Here is a 22,245-nt window from a genome sequence, read left to right on the forward strand (position 1 = left end):
TGGCATGCAAAACTGTTCAAAATACAGTTCAATGACAAAAGGCAACATATAAAAGTGAATATACTATAATCCAAATTTTGTTTTAAAATACATATAGAGGGGCGCCTGGGTGGCTCAGTTGGTTGAGCAACTGCCTTCGGCTCAGGTCATGATCCTGGAGTCCCAGGATCGAGTCCCGCATCAGGCTCCCTGCTCAGCAGGGAGTCTGCTTCTCCTTCTGACCCTCCCCCCCTCATGTGCTCTCTCTCTCCTCTTATCCTCTCTCTCAAATAAATAAATAAATAAAATCTTTAAAAAAAATAAAATACATATAGATATATAAACATACACAGAAGAGCAGGAGAGAGACAGAAAAGAAAGATACACTCCAAAATATTATTAAAAGTGGTAGTTTCACTTGGTAGTAAGATTATGAGTAATCTTTTATCTTCTATTTTATACTTCCCTGTTTTCCAAATTTTCCGTAAGAAGAAAATACTTTCATAAACAGAAAAAAAAATATGTTAACATTTAAATGCTTTAGTATAGGTAGAGTTGAAACTTGGATATAAAGTATAGGTAATAGTTTAATAAATTAAAATGTAGATACAGGGCCACATGGGTGGCTCAGTAGGTTAAGCATCAGCCTTCAGCTCAGGTCATGATCCCAGGGTCCTGGGATTGAACCCCACATCAGGCTCCCTTCTCAGCGGGGAGCCTGCTTCTCCCTCTCTCTCTCTCTCCCTCTGCCCCTCCCTCTGCTTGTGCTTCCTCTCTCTCTCAAATGAATAAATAAAATCATTAAAAAAATTAAAATTAAAATTAAAAAATGTAGATACACACATTCAAGTTGAGAATCCATTTTGGCTAAGAATTTGATGTTAAAAATTGCCTTCAGCAGATCTTCCGGAAAATATCCAAGTGTGGCCAAAGAGTAACCAAGAAACACTAACATGAAAGGATCCAATCCACCTAAAACAAAATTAAGATAAAAAAATTATAATGTACAGCCACCTCACATATACATGCACACACTTTATTCAGGTCAAGCTGGGTTTTAAAATAATGATACAAACACAGCCTTGACAAAGCTAATCTATACTGTTACAAGTCAGGATAGTAGTGAAGTGCTTACCTTTGGGTGGGAGTAGAGTAGGAAAGGGGGACAGGAGAGAAGAACACTGTGGTAATACTGTTTCTTCACCTGGGTATTGACTCCTTGGGTGATTCAATTTATATAAATTCATACTACATGCTAAGGATATGTAAATATTCCTATATTATTATTTTACTTCATAAGAAGTTTCAAAAATTGCTTTGTAAAGAGAAAGAACTCAAAACAAAAGGTCAGTAGTGTATGTAATAAGTGGTCTGACTCTCTATGTATTGATGATAACAATATAATAGTGCTCAGAATGTGTTCGGTATCATTCTAAGCTCTTTACATATATTAACTCATTGAAATCTCATTTCAGTATACAGCAGGAATAATTATTATCTCCGCTTTGTAAATAAGTGTACAGGGGCACAGAGAAGTTAAACGACTTGCCTACAGTCACACAGTTAGCAAGTGGCAGTGAAGTTTAACCCTGAGAGCCCAGCTCCGGAGCCTGGACTACTATTCTGTGCTGCTGTTAGGGATCTCAAATATCCGGGCTGAGTGTAGACACATATGAAGCTCAAGTTTCAAATAGCACCTCCTCCCTTACCTGTCACCCAACAGCATGGCACATGTCCCAGAGTACAAGATTGAGGTTATTTAGCTGATTTGCCTCGTCCAAGAGACATTTCTGATGAGAAGGAAGGGGTCCCTACTGGCAACAATATTCTTAGAAAGGACAAAAAAGATGTTAAATCTTTCCTTTTGGATTGTTTGCTGAGTTTATTTAATAAATCAAGATCAAATCATAAATGAGGTTAATAGTGACCTGTCAAATCTAATATTTATTCAAAATAAAATTATTATGCCATTACTTAAAATTTTACTTATAAAGGTATCCAAGAATTTTCCAAACATTCTCTTGGTAAGGTTTAAAAAAAAAAAATCAAAGCTGTATTTCTCAACCTTTCTTCTCTTAAACTCTTTATTTTTTAAAAAAAGATGTGCTTTCATTTCCTTCTGGTTGTTGGCACAAGACTGAACAACCAGGAGAGCATACTAAGTCTCAGTTTCAAATCTCCTCTTTCTACATAATTATGTTACTAAAAAGAGGTATACATGAATGCCACACATGCATACGCCCATTCATGACTAAATATAAACATATCACAGCAGCCCATTTTACTTGTCTATTCACAAAGTAGTATCAGACATGGTTATCATATCATGGTGTCAGTCAATGGCAGGGGTAAGGAAAAAAAACAACAACCAGTATTTAGACTATAAAAGACCAAAGAGGTATCAACCTAATGCAGTGAGTGGATGCTGGGTCCAAAATAACCATTTTTGAGACGAATGAGGGAGATTTAAACATGGACTGTGTATTAGATATTAGGGACTATTAATTTTCTCAGGTGTCATAATAGTATTGTGGTGATATAAGAGGTCATTATTCTTAGGAGGCATACGCCTAAGCAATTAGGGGTGAAGGGTCATGATGCCTACAACTTACTGTGAAATAGTTCCGAAAAAAATAAGAGAGCAAGAGAAACAGTAAAGCAAATAGGATAAAATGTTAACAATTACTAAGTCTGCCCAGTGAGTATACAGGCACTCTTTGATTCTTTCCATTTTTTCCTTAAGCTTGATATTTTTCATAATAAAAATGTTTCAAAAATGGGTACAACTTTTTTTAGGTCTAGAACTCATGGCTCTTATAGTTACCCCTTAAATGAGAGCTCTCTCTTACCACAGTTGGCAATGGTATTCTCCAACCTACTTACTCAATGTATTACCGAACAATATACCTACTTAAGTAAGAATTCAGGTATTGAATGCAAATCCTGAAAAATTCATCATTTTGAGGTGGATCATAGTTCAAGACGCTAAATGGAAGAATAATACCAAGGATCACAAAAGGGTGGATCTGTATAAACACAACAAAATGTTATAGTTTAAACTTCAGTAAAATAAAACAAAAATTTAACCTAATTATTATTTTCGGTAGAAATCTTTTTCTAACATGCCTAGAAGTAAAATGATAAATGCATCACTACTTATTACTTTTTCCACCCTGCTATAATCTATTTAGTCCCACCACTAGTTTCTAGTAACTCTAAGTATCAATGCAGAAAAAAATCAGATAATCTGCAAATTATTTTTGTTAGGTGTAAAATCCTGTTCCAGAATTCATTAATCATTAAAATGAATAGGAAATAGTATTACTAATTTCCATGATCTCAGTGCATTTTATAGACTCATCATATAATGTAATTAAGGAAGTTAGTTTATAATCATTTTTCTTTCATTCATTTTTCTTTCATTCATTTTTAAAATTTCATTATTCACTCATTCATCTAAAACTTAATGACTGCCAAGTACTATGCTAAACAAGTAGGACAGATTTTTATTTTATTTTGGGAGAAATACTGTCTCCTAAGTAAAAGCCTTATCCCGATATAGATTTAATAAGCGAATTTCTTCCTACATAATCCAAAAAGCAACATTTTAGGAGTAAGCCAGAAATAAATTTGTAAGAAGACACACTGACAATTTAAGAATATAGAAGTCAGTGTACACCTTATGTTTTCCTCATTTTTCACACTTTTGAATGTAGTTGTTTTTAAAGATAAAAGTAGTACCATAGGATTATAGAAAATAAAACAAAAATCATTCATACTTCATTTTCTTAAAACAGTATTGTTTTAAGTATTTCTTTCTAGACAATAAATTTTGACTACAGATCTTAAAAATATCATAGTGAACCAAAAGATGACTGCTATACTCCCCAGATCTACACTGCTGGAGGAAACAACTTTAGAGAAACAAATTGCTGAACCAGACGCTAGAATTGAATTTTTAAAATTCAAATTCCAGGGGTGCCTGGGTGGCTCAGTCAGTTAAGCATCTGCCCTCAGCTAAGGTCATGATTTCAGGGTCCTGAAATCCAGCCCAGTGTTGGGCTCCCTGCTCAGCTGAGAGTCTGCTGGTCCCTCCCTCTGCCCTTCCCCCACCCACCCCTGCTCAAGTTCGCATGCGCGCTCTCTCTCCCAAATAAACAAAATCTTTTAAAAAATAAAAAATAATAAAATTCCAATTCCAATTAAGTTCTCAAAGTACTTATGATAAATATTTATGCTTTTAGAAGTTGACAACTATTTAAAACTCAATTTCACCTTTTCAATCTGCTGAACAACCACTGAGGCTATCCTATCAAGTAGCAAAGTACTGAGGTAGTTAGTTCTAGCAATAAAAGATGCAATCTCTGCAACATTTTTGTAATTAATTTCATCCATCAAACGGTGTAAAGTACCAGCTGTTTCTTCAAGAAGTGACTCAGCAAACCAGTCTCCTCTTAAAGATTTAAGTTCTTCCCTTAAAAGATTCAAATTGTTGTATTTTCGTAGTCTCTGAAGACCATAGTGATCTAGTTTTTGAAGCAGTTTCAGTTGTTTCCCAGTGGTATTATCCAGATATTTGTGATCATAATGAATCCATCTTAAAACAGATGTAGCAAAACCATTCAGGTCATTTAGGTCACACTGCGGTAAAATGGCTTCAATTCGAGATATCCCCACTTCATCTAGGTGAGGAGATGGAAGAATGGACAGAGCATAGACCAGGATGGAAATCTCACTAGGTATAACACTAATTTTCAAATATCTATAAGGAAGGGGGAGAAAATGAAAATGAAAAGATCAAAATTAATAAATCAGCAACAAAACGAAAAGTACTTAAAGTCTGAATACATAATTATTATTATAATTAACAGGTGTGGTAGGTGTAAAAATACAAGTTAATTTAAGAAGGATTAGATAAATTCAAAGATGACAGGTCCACAAAGGACTACCACGAGAAGTCTTAAGATTTTCTAAGGCACATCTCAAATATTTCATGCAAAAATGAAACCACAGTCCCTAACATACCAAAGATCAGGGTCAAAACAATGTTTCCAGTGCTGTTGCTAGAGACAGATTTTGGGCTGAGTGTTTGATATGACCTGTTAGGAGCTGGTATGACCTAGTATAGGCCCTGCCATACAGTGATCACTCAGTGACACTAGTTCCCTTCTCGCTCCTCTTTTCCCAAATTCCCATGGTAACAGTCCCACCCCCAAAGTAAGAGTCCAGCCACCAGGACAGCAGTTGTTAAATTACAAATTAAAAGTTGGGAGCTTTTATTTTTTCTTTTATTATTATTTTTTAATTTTTTATTGTTATGTTAATCACCATACATTACATCATTAGCTTTTGATGTAGTGTTCCACCATTCATTGTGTATAACACCCAGTGCTCCATGCAGAACGTGCCCTCTTTAATACCCAACACCAGGCTAACCCATCCTCCCACCCCCCTCCCCTCTAGAACCCTCAGTTTGTTTTTCAGAGTCCATTGTCTCTCATGGTTCGTCTCCCCCTCTGATTTCCCCCCCTTCATTCTTCCCCTCCTGCTATCTTCTTCTTTTTTTTTTTTCCTTAACATATATTGCATTATTTGTTTCAGAGGTACAGATCTGTGATTCAACAGTTGGGAGCTTTTAAAGAATCTTTTGGCTTAGAAGTACTAGAAAAAATCAAATGTAAATTAAAATGAAGTTGTTGAGTTCCTTTTTAAAATATTAAATTAGCATATTAAAATAATCATAATAGCAATGCTAGTAAGGGTCCATCGACACAGGCATTCTCCTTTACTTACTAAACTTAAAAAGTAATTACATCATTTGACATGGTCAGTCCCTGTCTAGGAAACCAGACTAAGAAAATAATCTAAAGGGCGCCTGGGTGGCTCAGTCAGTTAAGCATCTGCCTTCGGCTCAGCTCATGATCCTGGGGTCCTGGGATCGAGTCCCACATCGGGCTCCCTGCTCCACAGGGAGCCCGCTTCTCCCTCTGCCTTTGCCTTCTCTCTCTCTCTCTGTCTCTCATGAATAAATAAAATCTTCAAAAAAAAAAAGAATCTAAAATGTGAGCAAATGGCAACTATACTTCATTTAAAAAAATTTTTTTTGAAGATTTTATTTATTTATTTGACAGAGAGAATGCACAAGTAGGCAGAGCAGCAGGCAGAGGGAGAGGGAGAAGCGAGCAGGGAACCTGACGTGGGGCTCGATCCCAGGACCCTGGGATCATGACCTGAGCCAAAGGTAGCCGCTTAACTGACTGGGCCACCCAGAAGCTCCTAAAAATTTTTTTTAAATACACAGGATTACAACAGAAAAATAGATAAAATGCTAGCAAAGATTTGTGTTATGTATCATATTTTTACATGGCTAAAATTTGAAAACTAAATGTTCAATGAGAGAACACTTAAATAAATTATGGTATAGTCATATGATGGGTAATATCCAGTCATTAAAAAGATATACAAATAGTTCTAAATGATGTGAGAAAATGCTAAGTGGGTAAGGTTAAGTGGGGGGAAAAAGTACAAAACTGTATTCTCAAGGAGGAGGGAAGAAAAATTTTATGCACACATGTAAGTTAAGTACATATCACAGGTAAATAAATCAAATTGTTGTCAGTGGATAAATGAGTTTAGGACTGATTTTTATTTTCTCTTTTATACTTTTTTCTATTTTCCAAAATTTTCAAAATGATTTTTATATGATATTTGGCCCACTGCATGACACAAAGTAGGTACTCGATTAGTACTAAATGAATATTTTATTCTTATAACCACAAAAAATAAATATACCCTTTTATATAAAGAAAGCCCCAGAAGCTATGTTTGCAGAATTGACCTAAGGGGTAGAACTCTCAATATGAACCAACCTTGTAATAACTGTCTAAAAATAAACCCCCAAAAGATACAATCTCTCCAACCTCCACTTGATATTTTTTCTGGAAACACTTCCTCAAATTCCAAAACTTACATGTGCATGTGTGTTTATTTACAATACACCACACACCCACCAGCATGGCTAAAATTGGAAAATAAAAATATGTCAAGTGTTGGCAGGGATGTGGGGCAACAGGCATGCTCAGCTCACATTCTGTTACTGGGAATATAAACTGATACAGTCACTCTAGAAAACCATTTACCAGATCTACTGAGGATGAACAACGTATGTATAACCTATGAACCCACAATTACACTCTTTGGTAAATATCTACAGAAATGCATACATATGTTTACTAAAAGATATGGATATTCATAACAGCACTATTCATTATATTCAGGATATTCATAACAGCACTATTCATAATAGCCAAAAACTGGAAATAAATAAAATATCCATCAACAGTAGAATGGATAAAAATATTTTTGTTATATCCTTACAAAGAGAACACAATACAGCAAAAACATGGGTAAATCTCATAAACAAATTATTGAGCAAAAGAAGCCAGACACAATAGACACACAAAATAGGTAAAACTAATCCATGTAGTTGGAACTAGAGGTAGTAGTTAACCTGGGGGACAGGGAAGCAAAGTAATGAGGAGGAGAAAGATATATTTTATGTAGATTACATTTCAATATGGTTAAAAAAAAAAAGGCCACATTATTCTAGTATATAAATTCCCTGTGTTCCCTGAATGGCTTCAGGAGCTATTTATAGGAATAGTTATGTGAATAGTTTAATTAGACTGTGTTCCTTCTAAAGTCTATTTGATACTGGGAAAGTAAGCACCTATGATTTCCATACAACATCCTCCAACTAACTTTTTGATAAGATTTTAAACTCCAGAGATGTATAAGGGCCCTCACTACTCAGAATTACTAGATTTTAACATTATCATATTTGCTTCAAGTCATTTTACAAAGGAAATAAAACATCACGGGTAAAGCAGAATTCCCTTTGACACTCCCACTTCTGTTCTTACTTTTCTGTTAACATACCTATAGGCAAACAGGACTGTGTAATTTCACTTTTTAAAAAACATTGTGCAGACCAAATAAACCATGTCCCTGGGCCAGTTTATGATACTTAATTTAGAACATAAAATTCTACATTCAGAGGCTATGTAAAAGTCTATGCTGGGGTGCCTGGGTGGCTCAGTCGTTAGGCATCTGCCTTCGGCTCAGGTCATGATCTCAGGGTCCTGGGATCTAGCCCCGCATCAGGCTCCCTGCTCCGCAGGAAGCCTGCTTCTCTCTCCCACTCCCCCTGCCTGTGTTCCCTCTCTCGCTGTGTCTCTCTCTGTCAAATAATTAAAATCTTTTAAAAAAAAAGTCTATGCTAAATATGAAAAGGATGAAGAAACAATAATCCTGCATATAATCACCTTGGTAAGAAAAAAGTTATTTCCTTTTTTTTTTTTGTATATTTTTTTTTTCTTTTTTTAAGATTTCATTTATTTATTTGACAGAGTGAGAGCACACAAACAGGAGGAGCAGGAGGAGAGGGAGAAGCAGGCTCCCCGCTGAGCAGGGAGCACGGGACTCGATCCCAGGACCCTGGGATCATGACCTGAGCCAAAGGCAGATGCTTAACCATCTGAGCCACCCAGGCGCCCTGAAAAAAGTTATTTCTTTAAGAAAAGGGTGAACTTTCTACTAACATACCTAATAAGCACCTGATAAAGTGCCAATTCTTATTCTTCAATTCAAATCCTTCTTAACCTTAATGGCATATCATTTTACTATAATTAAAATCATTTTCAACTCTACACCAATCCTTTTGATTATGGCATAGAGTCCCATGCCTGGTCTTCCAGGAATCAAAATCAAAAATCATAGAAAAATGGAGAAAAAGATTAATCTAATTTTAGTTTCATTCAAGTCATTATTCTGATTGTTAAAATAAAAAACCTTTTCATGCAAAAGTCCATTTTGACTCCATTTCCATAAGCATACGTGGAAAACTGAATAACTTCCCTGTTAAAATATGAATGTTATAGCCATAGAAAAACAGAAAACATTAAATTATAAAGGTAAAATACTTTTTCAGTAACATTACTCTTAAATATTTTATTTTAAAAATTACAAATTAAAAAATTTAATATGCTTTAAAACAATCTAACATGCCTTAAAACAGGCACGTAAGCAGACTGAAGGCCCCTAAATATAAGTGCTCCCAAATGGAAGTTTTGCCTTGTTGGGCAGCTCCAATCTTTTCATAGTTATTGTATTCTTGCAGGAAAGGAAAATGCCTTGGCTTTTACTGTTATTCATGCCTGGGGAACTCATCGCCAACTGGCTTCATTTCAGAATATACCAAGCATGAGCACTGGCAGAATGCACACGGGGAGAGGTAAGTGTGTTAACATTTTAAATAACAAGCCACTTAATTCTGCCTCCAAAAGTTCCAACAACTCTCTACATAATCAAATAAAACAAACATTGAGTCTAGATTATAAAATAAATAAACACTGTAACCTTACCTAAGCAGTAATTCTCTCAGTTTCACAAAAAGCTCTTTACTTTGAAAATGTAGAAAAATCAATGCTTGAGTTATCCTCAATAACTCTATTGGTTTATAGTTATCCAAATGTTTATGCAGAATTGAAGCAATTCTATAAAGAATGATAAAACATATATTACAATCAACTCATTCATTTTGTATTAAGTATTTACTGAGGAGCTCTTTCATGCCAGACATGCTCTATGTTGGAGAAGCAGCAATGAATGAAATAAGGTTTTCCGCTCTTAAAGAGCAGTCTCAAAATGGTGACAGAAACGTAAACAATTAAGATAGAATGATAGAAGGGCGCCTGGGTGGCTCAGTCGGTTAAGCGACTGCCTTCAGCTCAGGTCATGATCCTGGAGTCCCGGGATCGAGTCCCGCATCGGGCTCCCTGCTCGGCAGGGAGTCTGCTCCTCCCTCTGACCCTCCCCCCTGTCATGTACTCTGTATCTCATTCTCTCTGTCTCAAATAAATAAATAAAATCTTTAAAAAAAAAAAAAAAGACAGAATGATAGAAGAGCTATCAATGAAGTGTAAATATTTAATTATTAACAGCAATAGGAGAGAAAAGCATAAAGTTTCACTTTCTAAATAAAAAAAAACTCACAGAACAGCCATCAAATTCCACATCTTCCCCACAAAGAAATCTTTACCAAGAGTTACTAACAATTAGCAAAACTGATTTAATTTTCTTCCTTAATTCACTGGCCTTCTAATGGAATGGATTAAAAGCAATAAGAAATGCTAAGAGGGAATATGTTGGAAGAAATGGGGCAGAAGGAATACTTTAAAAAGGATCATATAATGGATAATAAAACATTAAGTATATATAATCTGAACTATGTATTTTTTTCTTCTTAAATTTCTTTTTAAAAAAAAGACAATATATGGCAGTATGATTTCAAGGTAATTGTGGTGTGAAACAATTCAAGTTCACATAGATGCTCTCTACTTTCCTAGATTATGATCCTCTGCTTGAAAATAACAGCAGCAAATGAAATGAAAAATGCTATAAACAATTTAAACATCTCTATTTTAAAAAACAAACTATTTAGATAATGAACAACGCCTTAAGTGTTAATTCCTTATTTCTTCAAAACCAACAGCTAGATTATAGAAAAAAACATAATGCATCCTCAAAAAAAGTTACTTATGGATGACAACTAAACATTAACACCATGAATTTCAGGAAAGACTACTTTTTAATCAGATGTGAATTTCTGCTTTCCATCTCTTCCATTGCTCTCATCACTGCCAGGGCCTGCTGTCTGGTTAGCTCCTCTGACATCAGTAACAGAGTTGATTTAAGTCTAGAAGTAAAGAAAAATATTTTTATGTTGAAGAACTGATGATTAGCTTATAAAAAGTTCTTTTTTAAAATAAGTTCCTAGGTAGGGTGCCTGGGTGGTTCAGTTGGTCAAGTGGCTGCCTTCGGCTCAGGTCAGATCCCAGGATCCTAGGATCGAGCCCCACGTGGGGCTCCTGCTCAGTGGGGAGCCTGCTTCTCCCTCTCCCCCTCCCTCTGCTCGTTCTCTCTCTAATAAATAAATAAAATATTGGGGCGCCTGGGTTGCTCAGTCGTTAAGCGTCTGCCTTCGGCTCAGGTCATGATCCCAGGGTCCTGGGATAGAGTCCCACATCAGGCTCCCTGCTCAGCAGGAAGCCTGCTTCTCCCTCTCCCACTCCCCCTGCTTGTGTTCCTGCTCTTGCTGTCTCTCTGTCAAATAAATAAAATCGTTAAAATAAATAAATAAATAAATAAATAAATAAAATCTTTAAAAAAATAAATAAATAAAATAAGTTCTTAGGTAATGAATAGAAAAGAAACACAAACAAAAACTGAATTCAATATGCAGTATCAATTTTCTCCCCACATAATAGGGGATAATATAAATGACTGAATAAAGAAAAATATATTGTTTTTATCAAAGGAATTAAGGCTTCAGTATACTCTAATCTTAAACTGGCTCTTAAAAAATACAGACAAGAGGCACCTGGGTGGCTCAGTCGTTAAGCGTCTGCCTTCAGCTCAGGTCATGATCTCAGGGTCCTGGGATGGAGCCCCGCATCGGGCTCCCTGCTCCGCGGGAAGCCTGCTTCTCCCTCTCCCCCCTGCTTGTGTTCCCTCTCTCGCTGTCTCTCTCTCTCTCAAATAAATAAATAAAATCTCTAAAAAAAAAAAAAAAAAATACAGACAAAAGGTTTTTAAAGTGATATTCAAATAAGGTTATAATGATTATAAAGTACGATTCAGTGAAATTATTCAGTACTACAGAGCTAAAGAACTAAAAACTGACATTCTAACAATATCCCAATTACTTTAAATTGAGTAAGATCTGATCAGAAAGTCAATATACCTGCATATTAACAGAAATCTCATACACTAAATACTCGCTGTGACACTATAAACTCAAAATTTACAAAGACAATCCATTTTGAAACCACCCAAAGTAGTGCATGCACTAATACGAGTATCTATATAAAACCGTATCTTTTAGAATAATTTATTTTTTTAAAGATTTTATTTATTTATTTGTGAGAGAGAGAGAGTACACAACCACGAAGAGCAGCAGAGGGAGAGGGAGAAGCAGGCTCCCACTGAGCAGGGAGCCCAGTGCAAGCGGGGCTCCATCCCAGGACCCCAGGATTATGATGTGTTGAAGGCAGAGGCTTAACCAACCGCCACCCAGGTGCCCCTATAGAATAATTTAGAAAGCAAGCCCAAAATATGAAATCTGAAGATAACAGGAAAAACTAATTCTCTATTCTTACCGGATAGCTCTACACCATCCTTTTCATAAACCTTATCAAACATTTCAAACCCAGCTTCTCCTCAAAGATTTTCCCAGCCATTTATATCCACATTTTTCTCTCATTTTCCTATCTACTATCTCTATCACTAATTTGAGTACCTATTCATAATGATACTGCAATATCATGGTATTTACACATTTTTATTATATATACATTTCTATCCTCCCAATTGGAATATAAATTCCTTAAAGGCAGGGACCCAATTAAATTCAATTTTTGTACTGCTTTAGCATATGAGATTCCAACAGTACTTGGTGACCAAAAAAAAAAAAAAAAATTTCAATAAAAGCTTTTTAAGTAGTTATCTTGTTCCCATCTTGAACAGTCTCTTAAAATATATCCTTAAATGTCTTCATATAATTCAAAGGACCCTTAAAAATAAAACTCTCCATGAATCTTTTGGTAAGAGAGTAATGATGTAGATACCTCTATTATGCAACTCTTGGAACCCCTGCTTAACTGAATCTACTAATCATACTTCTCTCTTTGCTCATACCTAGTAATCATATATTAATTTAATGCTTGCCCATCTTTATATCCCAAGCAGTTCTATCTACATCAATATCTGGCAAAACTGAGAATTTTTAAAAGATAGGAAAAAGATGAAATTGACTCCAACCTGACAAGGGAACATTTACCAACGTGCTAAAGAAATGCCTTTGATGACGAATATAAAGACAACAAAGGATAGAATGGTCCATTGTTAAGGCTATTATAATTCTGAATATTCTACACCCTATACTGGAGGTGGGAGAGTCTTATATCTGTGTGTAAAGTCAATCATATGGGCCAGGAAGGGAGAATAAAAACACTTAAAACGGTACTCTCCACAGAGAATATCCATCTCCCTCATCCTTCCTTGTGTTGGTCACCACGATGGAGTTATTGGCTCTTTCTCAGAATTTAACAGTAGACTAAGAGCTTGAGATGTAAACTAAAATAATCAGAGAAGGAATCAAGGAGCAGACATAAGAGATTATTCTCCCTTCCAGGGCTGCATGGAGTGATGTGTGCCTTCCAGAACTGCAAGGAGGTCTAAGCTTGCAAGGCTCCAAGCAGTTACAAGAAAAGTAAAGCATTTTTAGCTGAACTTACTGTTTCTTTTCTTCAGGTCCTGCAATAGGTCCCAATGCTACAAACAGTTTTACAAAGCCATCAGGGTGATCAAACAGAGGAATCATTTCAGTTAGCCTCTTTTTAGCCATTTTAACAAATTCAAAACTATGAAACTGTAGAGAGTGATATAGACTAAGTATTTTACTGATGGAGTCCAAATCAAGGTGGTTCATATTGCTTAAAAACACTTTATTGCACCTTTCTAATAGTGGATAATAACTATATTTAGTATTTCGAAGAAATTGTACTATTCTTCTTGCAACGTTGACCTGGGAAGAATCTATGGTATCAAAAAGATGTTCTGTTTTGTTCACTAATTGTTCTTGAAAACGTTGTGATATTAAAGAAGATATGCTGACCATCAATACAGACAGGGACCTAAAAAGGAAAAAGATGCAGATTTTCACCTTATTTAAGAATAAAGAACAACTCTAAGACTAAATGATTAGATACAGAAAAGAACTAGTTAAAATATTATGGATTTTATTAAGCGTCTGCCTTCGGCTCAGGTCATGGTCCCAGGGTCCTAGGATCGAGCCCCACGTCGGGCTCCCTGTTCGGCGGGAAGCCTGCTTCTCCCTCTCCCACTCCCCCTGCTTGTGTTCCCTCTCTCGCTGTCTCTCTCTCTGTCAAATAAAGAAATCTTTAAAAAAAAATTATGGATTTTTTTTTTAAAGATTTATTTATTTATTTGAGAGAGAGAGAATGAGAGAGAGCACATGAGAGGGGGGAGGGTCAGAGGGAGAAGCAGACTCCCTGCCGAGCAGGGAGCCCGATGCGGGACTCGATCCAGGGACTCCAGGATCATGACCTGAGCCGAAGGCAGTCGCTTAACCAACTGAGCCACCCAGGCGCCCAAAATTATGGATTTTATACCACAAAATTTTTCCTTTAAATATTCTTACAGGACTTGAACGCAGACCTCCTAGTAATCAAATGCCTTTAGATAAAAAATAAATAAATAAATTACAATATCTTTTGTTAACTGTGTATAATATCTTACTCTATAGATAACTGCCTTGAAGGAAAATATTTTAGTGAAATTCACTCAGAAATCACTTTGGACCAACAGCCCATGAATACAACATTAAAAGTCTCAATTTATATTTTTGGCAGTAGACTTCGCTTTGTTACTCCTTTCTCTGTGTATTGATAACTTACGAATAAAACTCTTGGTAAAATATTTCTCACTAATAAATGACTTTATATTTTTTAATGTCTCATGCTAGGTAGATAGTAATATATGACAGCAATTACTGAACATAAGGTAGCATTTAATATTTCTTCACTAAAAATTACTTTTAAGGAACATAAATCATTCTTCCAGGCATTGAGGGAGACTTCAAAATTACAAAGTGAGGTCCCTGCTTTCAAAACACAGATCTTAACATAATACAAAAATCAGAAAACTACAAATACAAGAATGCACCCATAAGAATAAGGAATGCAAAATGGAAAAGGTATATAACAAATGTTCAGGGATGATAATTATAAAACATTTACAGAAAAGACACAAAAATGTAAATATAAAACTATCTCAACCATTAGGTTAGGGGACTGTTTGCATTTATTTTTGTTTTCAAATTTCTTCAACCTTTCCAATAAAATAAATATATTTTAAAAACCCAGTTGTACAATACTTTGACTTCTCTACTCAAATGTTTCATGTTAATATTTAGCAACAATTAGTAACTTAACATTGCTATTTCATTTAACCATAAACCCTCTGAAATGATTTTTTTAAATTGTATGTATATCTGTAATTGCAGATTAGAGTAGGGAAATGTCCAAAGATTTTAGTAGATTCTCAAAGGGATCTATAAGAATTTTTTAAAGTTAAAAAAATTTACACTCACTTTTATTTTCTCTGCTTTTACAAGCTACTTTGCTATATGTGTGTGAAAATATATATGTAACATAAAATTTACCATTTTAAACATTTTTAAGTGTACAGTTCAGTGGTATTAAGTATACTCACAGTGTTGTGCAACCATTACCACTATCCATTGGCAGAACTTTCTCATCTTCTCAAACTAAAATGCCTTATCCATTTAAACAGTAACTCTCAATTCTTCACCCCTGCCAGCCCCTAGCAATAACCACTCTACTTTCTGTTTTTATGAATTTGACTACTCTGGGAGCTCATTTAAGTGGAATCATACAGTATTTGTCATTTTGTGTTTGGCTTACTTCACTTAGCATAATGTCACCCATGTTGTAGCATGTATCAGAATTTCCTTCCTATAACTATAAGGCTGAATATATCTCATTGTAGCTATATACCACATTTTGATTGTCCTTTCATCTATCAATGGACATATAGGCTATTTCCACCTTTTGACTATTATGATAATGACGCTATCAACGCTGATACGTGCTACAGACTGAACTGTGTCCCCCGCAAACTCCATATATTAAAGGCCTAGCCCTCAATGTGAGTATATTTTGAGACAGAGTCTTTAGGAAGGTAATTAAAGTTAAATGAGACCACTGGGGACAGGCAAACTTGTAGCTTGCAAGTAAAGTAAAATCTAAATATTTCACAGAGCTCAACAATATCATGTTATACTTTATATACTTTATCTCTAATTTCCACAGCAACATTGCAAAGGAGATTCCAAAGTAGTACTGTTTTATAGATAAGGATATTAAAGTTTCAAGAGATTAAAGTCACATAGGTAGTAGGTGGCAAATCTAAGTGTGTGTGCATCCAAAGCCCAGAATCTCTCTACCATATATCTACCTTAAATACATTTACCTTAAGTCCTCTATGGTTTCCAGGTTCCTATGTACAATATCAGCTATTTTTCCCATTAATGGACTGAAATATAAATGTTGATTTGCTAGGCAAGAGGAAAATTTTGACAGCACATTAATATCAAACCTATTAAAGGAAATATACAAAGGACATCATTACTATTTACTTTCACTTAAAACACAATACACAATTACAAAATAAAAAGCAATCAGAAATATTAATATACTAATACATTACTAACATAAAAGGAATGTTTTTTTAAATGTTGATTTTTTATTATTATAAAAGTAACCCATGCTAACAATTAAAAAGTCAGATCCTATTGGAAGATTTTTTAAAGGGAAAAATCACCTGAAATTATTTGAATCATTTATCTATTAATTTTTTGAGGTGACAGATCAATTTCAACATAAGGTTGTACATTAACAAAACAACCACTACTATAACAAGGTTGTGAAAAACTCCAGAATTTTTCTGTAGGAAAAATGATCCCATTTCTTCAATAAGTAAATGGCAACAGAAAAGAGGGAAGGAGAATTGTTACAGATTTTAAAAGACTCTTGGAAAAAAAAAAAAAAAGACTGAATTCACTAAGACAAGCATAATGAAGTCCACAGCAGCACAATATGTTAATAGCAAAAAACTACAAACAATCTAACTATCTATCAAAAGTACATTGGATAAATTGTACATATTCATAAAATACCACACAGCAATAAAAAAGAACAAACAACTGAATCATGCAAATCATGGAGGAATCTTTAAAACAAATACATGCTAATTCAAATACATGCTAATTACCCTTGCTAAGATCCATCATACAGTGTTAACCCATAATGTATCCTCTTTGAACCATTACAAATTATGTTTATATAACATTTATAAACATTTTAACAAAATCATTAAAAGCAAATGTAGTAACAAAAAATTAACACCATAGGCCACAGAGACCAAAAAATCAGAAGTTGTTATTTTATGACACTATTAAAAATTCTACATAGGAAATACAAACTAGAGTTTAAAAATTTTTTAAACATTATCATTATGAAAAAATAAAAGTATCACTAAAAATAAAAAACATCATATAGAATAAAATCTTCTAAGCTATTTTGAAATGAAAAATTAAAAGGAAATGTCTGATTGGGAAGTACAAGTGTACATTTGTAATTTAATGGTTTAACGGAAAAACAAAAAAAGCATCTATTTTACAACTAATTTGTTCAAGCTGCATAATACACATAATAATGCTGCTTTAAAGAAAAAATTTTTAAATCTGAGCTATTTTCAACAATGACCAAATTTAACCCAAAAATCCAGTAGTTTGGACTGCTTACAAAAGAAATAAGGTATTTCTCCTTACTCTCAATAAAAGATAACTACAGATAAAGAGAATGCAAAAATGGAGAAGAGAAGACAGATGGGTTTAGGTCATGGGATTTATTAAAATCACAATTCAGTAAATGAATGTAGAATCTCTCAGCCCAGAGAACTGTTTGATCCTATTTCATTTAATCCAGCACATATTAACAGAGGCCAACAGATATAACAGATATGTAATTATATATATACATATATATATATATAAAACTACAATTTTAAGAATTTATCATGGTTTGTGCTTTAAGAAGCAATATGCTGAAAGGGCATAAGATGGGGTAATAATAACCAGTGATAAGCCTGCTCCTCTCTGTCTACTGAAAAATATCCTGTTCTTTCTTCTGCATCTTAGTCAATCCTTTCCTTTCTGCCCTAGGTTTCTACTTGGTTTAGGAGAGCTGTTGTGTTTTGTTGGTTTTGTTTTTTACTTGTTAATCCCCATTACCTATTTCAGCCATCCCTCCCCTACCCACTTCCCCTCTGGTAACTATCAGTTTGTTCTCCATACTTAATTTGTTTCTTGGTTTGTCTCTCTTTATTTTCTTTGCTCATTTGTTTTGTTTCTTAAATTCCACATACGAGTGAGATTATATGGTATTTGTCTTTCTCTGACTTATTTCACTTAGCATTATACTCTCTAGCTCCATCTATGTTGTTGCAAATGGTAAGATTTCATTTTTTTATAACTGAATATTCCATTGTATAAATGTACTATATCTTCTTTAGCCACTCACCTATTGATGGACACTGGGGTTGCTTCCATAGTTTGGCTATTTTGTAAATAATGGGGCTATAAACATTGGAGTGTATGTATCCCTTTGAATTAGTGTTTTTGTATTTTTGGGGTAAATACCCAGTAGTGCCATTACTGGATCATAGGGTAGCTCTATTTTTAACTTTTTGAGGAACCTCCATACTGTTTTCCACAGTAACTGCACCAGTTTACATTCCCACCAACAGTGCAAGAGGGTTCCTTTTTCTTCAAATCCTCGCCAACACCTGTTTTTTGTGTTGTTCATTTTAGCCATTCTGACAGGTGTGAGGAATTATCTCATTGTAGTTTTGATTTGCATTTCCCTGATGATGAGTGATATTGAGCATCTTTTCATGTGTCTGTTGGCCATTGGATGTCTTCTTTGGAGAAGTGCCTGTTCATGTCTTCTGCCGATTTTTAATTAGATGATTTGTTTTTGGAGTGTTCAGTTATAACAGTTCTTTATATATTGTGGATACTAACCCTTTATTGGATATGCCATTTGCAAATATCTTCTCCCATTCAGTAAGCTGCCTTTTGGTTTTGTTGATTATTTCCTTTGCTGTGCAGAAGCTTTTTATTTTGATGTAGTCCCAATAGTTTATGTTTGCTTTTATTTCCCTTGGCTCAGGAGATGTATCTAGAGAAATGTTGCTATGACCAGTGTCAGAGAAATTACTGCCTATGCTCTCTTCAAGGATTTGTATGGTTTCAGGTTTCACATTTAGGTCTTTAATCCATTCTGAGTTTACTTTGGTGTATGGTGAAAAAAAAAGAAAGTGGTACAATTTCATTCTTTTACATATGGATGTCCAGCTTTCAAAACACCATTTGTTGAAGAGAGTGTCTTTTGCCCATTTGATATTCATTCCTCCTTTGTCAAAGATTAATTGACCATATAATTGTGGGTTTATTTCTGGGTTTTCTGTTCTCTTCCACTGATCTCTCTAGTTTTATGCCAGCACCATACTGTTTTAATTACTACTGCTTTGTAATATAACTTGAAATCTGGTATTGTGATACCTCCAGTTTTTTCTTTTTCAAGATTGCTTTGGCTATTAGAGGTCTTTTGTAGTTCCATACAAATTTTATGATTGTTTGTTCTAGTTCTGTGAAAAATGCTGTTGGTATTTGATAGGGATTGCATTAAATCTGTAGATTGCTTTGGGTAGTATAGACTTTTACCAATATTTGTTCTTTCAATCCATGAGCATAAATGTCTGTTTCTTTATATCATCTTGAATTTCTTTCATCAGTATTTTATAATTTTCAGAGTAAAGTCTTTTGCTTCTTTGCTTAAGTTTATTCCTAAATATTTTATTGATTCTGGTACAATTATAAATGGGAATGTTTTCTTAATTTCACTTGCGGCTGCTTCATTATTAGTGTATAGGAATGCAACAAGTTTCTGCACATTGGTTTTGCATCCTGCAACTTTACTGAATTCATTTATCAGTTCTAGTAGTTTTTTGGTGGAGTTTTTAAGGTTTTCTACATACAGTATCATGTCATCTGCGAATTTTGAGTTTTACTTCTTCCTTTAAATTTGGATGCCTTTTATTTCTTTATGTTGTCTAATTGCTATGGCTAGGACTTCCAGTACTATGTTGAGTAAAAGTAGTGCTGTCCTCACCTTAGGGAAAAAGGTCTCAGTTTTTCACCATTGAGAATGATGTAAGCTGTGGGTTTTTCATATAAGGTCTTTTTTTTTTTTTTTTTTTAAGATTTTATTTTTATTTATTTGACAGAGAGAGACACAGCGAGAGAGGGAACACAAGCAGGGGGAGTGGGAGAGGGAGAAGCAGGCTTCCCGCCGAGCAGGGAGCCCGATGCGGGGCTCGATCCCAGGACCCTGGGATCGTGACCCGAGCCGAAGGCAGACGCTCAACGACTGAGCCACCCAGGTGCCCCTCATATAAGGTCTTAATTATGTTGGGCTTTGTTCCCTCTAGACCTAATTTGCAGAGGGTTTTTATCATAAATGGATGTTGTACTTTGTCAAATGTTTTTTCTGCATCTAATGAAATGGTCATATGGTTTTTATCCTTTCTTCTATTGATGATGTATCACGTTGATTATTTTGTGAATATTAAACCACCCTTGCATCCCTGGAATAAATCCCACTTGATCGTGATGTATGATTTTTTTAATATATTATGAATTTGGTTCGATAATATTTCATTGAGGATTTTTGCATTTATATGCATGAGAAATACTGGCCTGTAGTTCTCTTTTTTTGTGGTGTCATCTGATTTTGGTATCAGCATCGATACTGGCCTCAGAATGAATTTCAAACTTTTCCTTCCTCTTCTATTTTTTGGAATAGTTTGAGAAGAACAGGTATTAACTCTGTTTAGTTAATGTTTAGTAGAGGGGCACCTGGGTGGCTCAGTCGTTAAGCATGTGCCTTCGGCTCAGGTCATGATCCTAGGGTCCTGGGATCGAGCCCCGCATCAGGCTCCCTGCTCAGCGGGAAGCCTGCTTCTCCCTCTCCCACTCCCCCTGCTTGTGTTCCCTCTCTTGCTGTGTCTCTGTCAAACAAATAAAATCTTAAAAAAAAAAAATGTTTAGTAGAATTTGCCTGTGAAGTCATTTGGTCCTGGACTTCTGATTTTTGGTTTTTTGATTACTGATTCAGTTTCATTGCTGGTAATCAGTCTGTTCAAATTTTCTATTTCCTCCTGCTTTAGTTTTAATAGGTTATATGTTTCTTTTTCTTTTTTTTTTTTTTAAAGATTTTATTTATTTATTTGACAGAGAGAGAGATAGCGAGAGCAGGAACACAAGCAGGGGGAGTGGGAGAGGGAGAAGCAGGCTTCCTGCCGAGCAGGGAGCCCGATGTGGGACTCGATCCCCGGACCCTGGGATCATGACCTGAGCTGAAGGCAGATGCTTAACGACTGAGCCACCCAGGCGCCCTAGGTTATATGTTTCTAAGAATTTATCCATTTCTTCTAAGTTGCCCAATTTGTTGGCATATAAGTTTTCATAATATTCTATTACAGTTGTTCGTATTTCTGTGGTGTTGGTTGTTATTTTAAAGATTTTATTTATTTTACAGAGAGATAGAGAGCATGAGCAGTGGGAGGGGCAGAGGGAAAGGGAGAGAGAGAATCCTAAGCAGACTCCCTGCTAAACGTAGAGTCCGACATAGGGCTCAATCCCAGAACCATATCATGACCTGAGCCAAAAATCAAGAGTTGGACGCTTAACTGACTGAGTCACCCAGGCGCCCCCTGTGGTGTTGGTTGTTATTTTTCTCTTTCATTAGTGATTTTGTTTATTTGGGTTCTCTCTGATAACTCTGGCTAGAGGTTTATCAATTTTGTTGTCTTTCAAAGAACCAGCTCCTGGTTTCATTGATCTTTCTATTGTGTATTTTTAGTTTCTGTATCATTTATTTTTGCTCTAATCTTCATTATTTCCTTCCTTTTGCTCAGCTGGGGTTTTGTTTGTTCTTCTAACTCCTTTAGGTGTAAGGTTACGTTGAGATTTTTCTTGTTTCTTGATGTCAGCCTGTATTACTATAAACCTGCCTCTTAGAACTTTTGCTGCATCCCAAAGATTTCGGAAACTTGGTTTCTTTATTTTCATTTGTTTCAATGTAATTTTTGATTTCTTGTTTGACTTCTTGGTTCATCAATTCATTGTTTAGTAACATGTTATTTAGCCTCCATGGTTTTTATTTTATTTTATCGAGGTATAATTGACATTTAACATTACATGAGTTTCAGGTATACAACATGATGAATTGATAATTATATACAGTGAAATGATTACCCCAATAAGTCTAGTTTCCTCTTGTCATCATATAAAGTTACATAATATGTAACATAGTATCACTGACTATGGTCACCACGCTGTTCATTGCAACCCTATGACTTATTTGTGACTGGAAGTTTGTACCTCCTGCCCACCACCTTCTATTTTGCCCAACCTCCAACTCCCCTGCCCTCTGGCAACCACCAATCTATTCTCTGCATTTGTAAGTTTTGTTTTGT

At 35.1% G+C, this 22,245-nt stretch overlaps 1 protein-coding gene across 1 annotated transcript in view; it reads right to left on the reverse strand.

Annotated features, from left to right (window-relative positions):
- Nucleotides 1-22,245, reverse strand: part of FASTKD1 (FAST kinase domains 1) — a gene marked incomplete at its 5' end in the record, with an annotated part of 43,214 nt that overhangs the window by 9,413 nt on the left and 11,556 nt on the right. Inside the window, 7 exons of the mRNA XM_021703063.1 lie at nt 823-951; nt 2,891-3,005; nt 4,255-4,741; nt 9,402-9,533; nt 10,625-10,735; nt 13,335-13,733; nt 16,114-16,239. Coding sequence (XP_021558738.1) covers nt 823-951; nt 2,891-3,005; nt 4,255-4,741; nt 9,402-9,533; nt 10,625-10,735; nt 13,335-13,733; nt 16,114-16,239 — 1,499 coding nt within the window. The remainder of the gene's footprint in view (nt 1-822; nt 952-2,890; nt 3,006-4,254; nt 4,742-9,401; nt 9,534-10,624; nt 10,736-13,334; nt 13,734-16,113; nt 16,240-22,245) is intronic.

Source organism: Neomonachus schauinslandi, chromosome 3, assembly GCF_002201575.2.
Source record: "Neomonachus schauinslandi chromosome 3, ASM220157v2, whole genome shotgun sequence".
Classification (NCBI taxonomy): domain Eukaryota; kingdom Metazoa; phylum Chordata; class Mammalia; order Carnivora; family Phocidae; genus Neomonachus; species Neomonachus schauinslandi.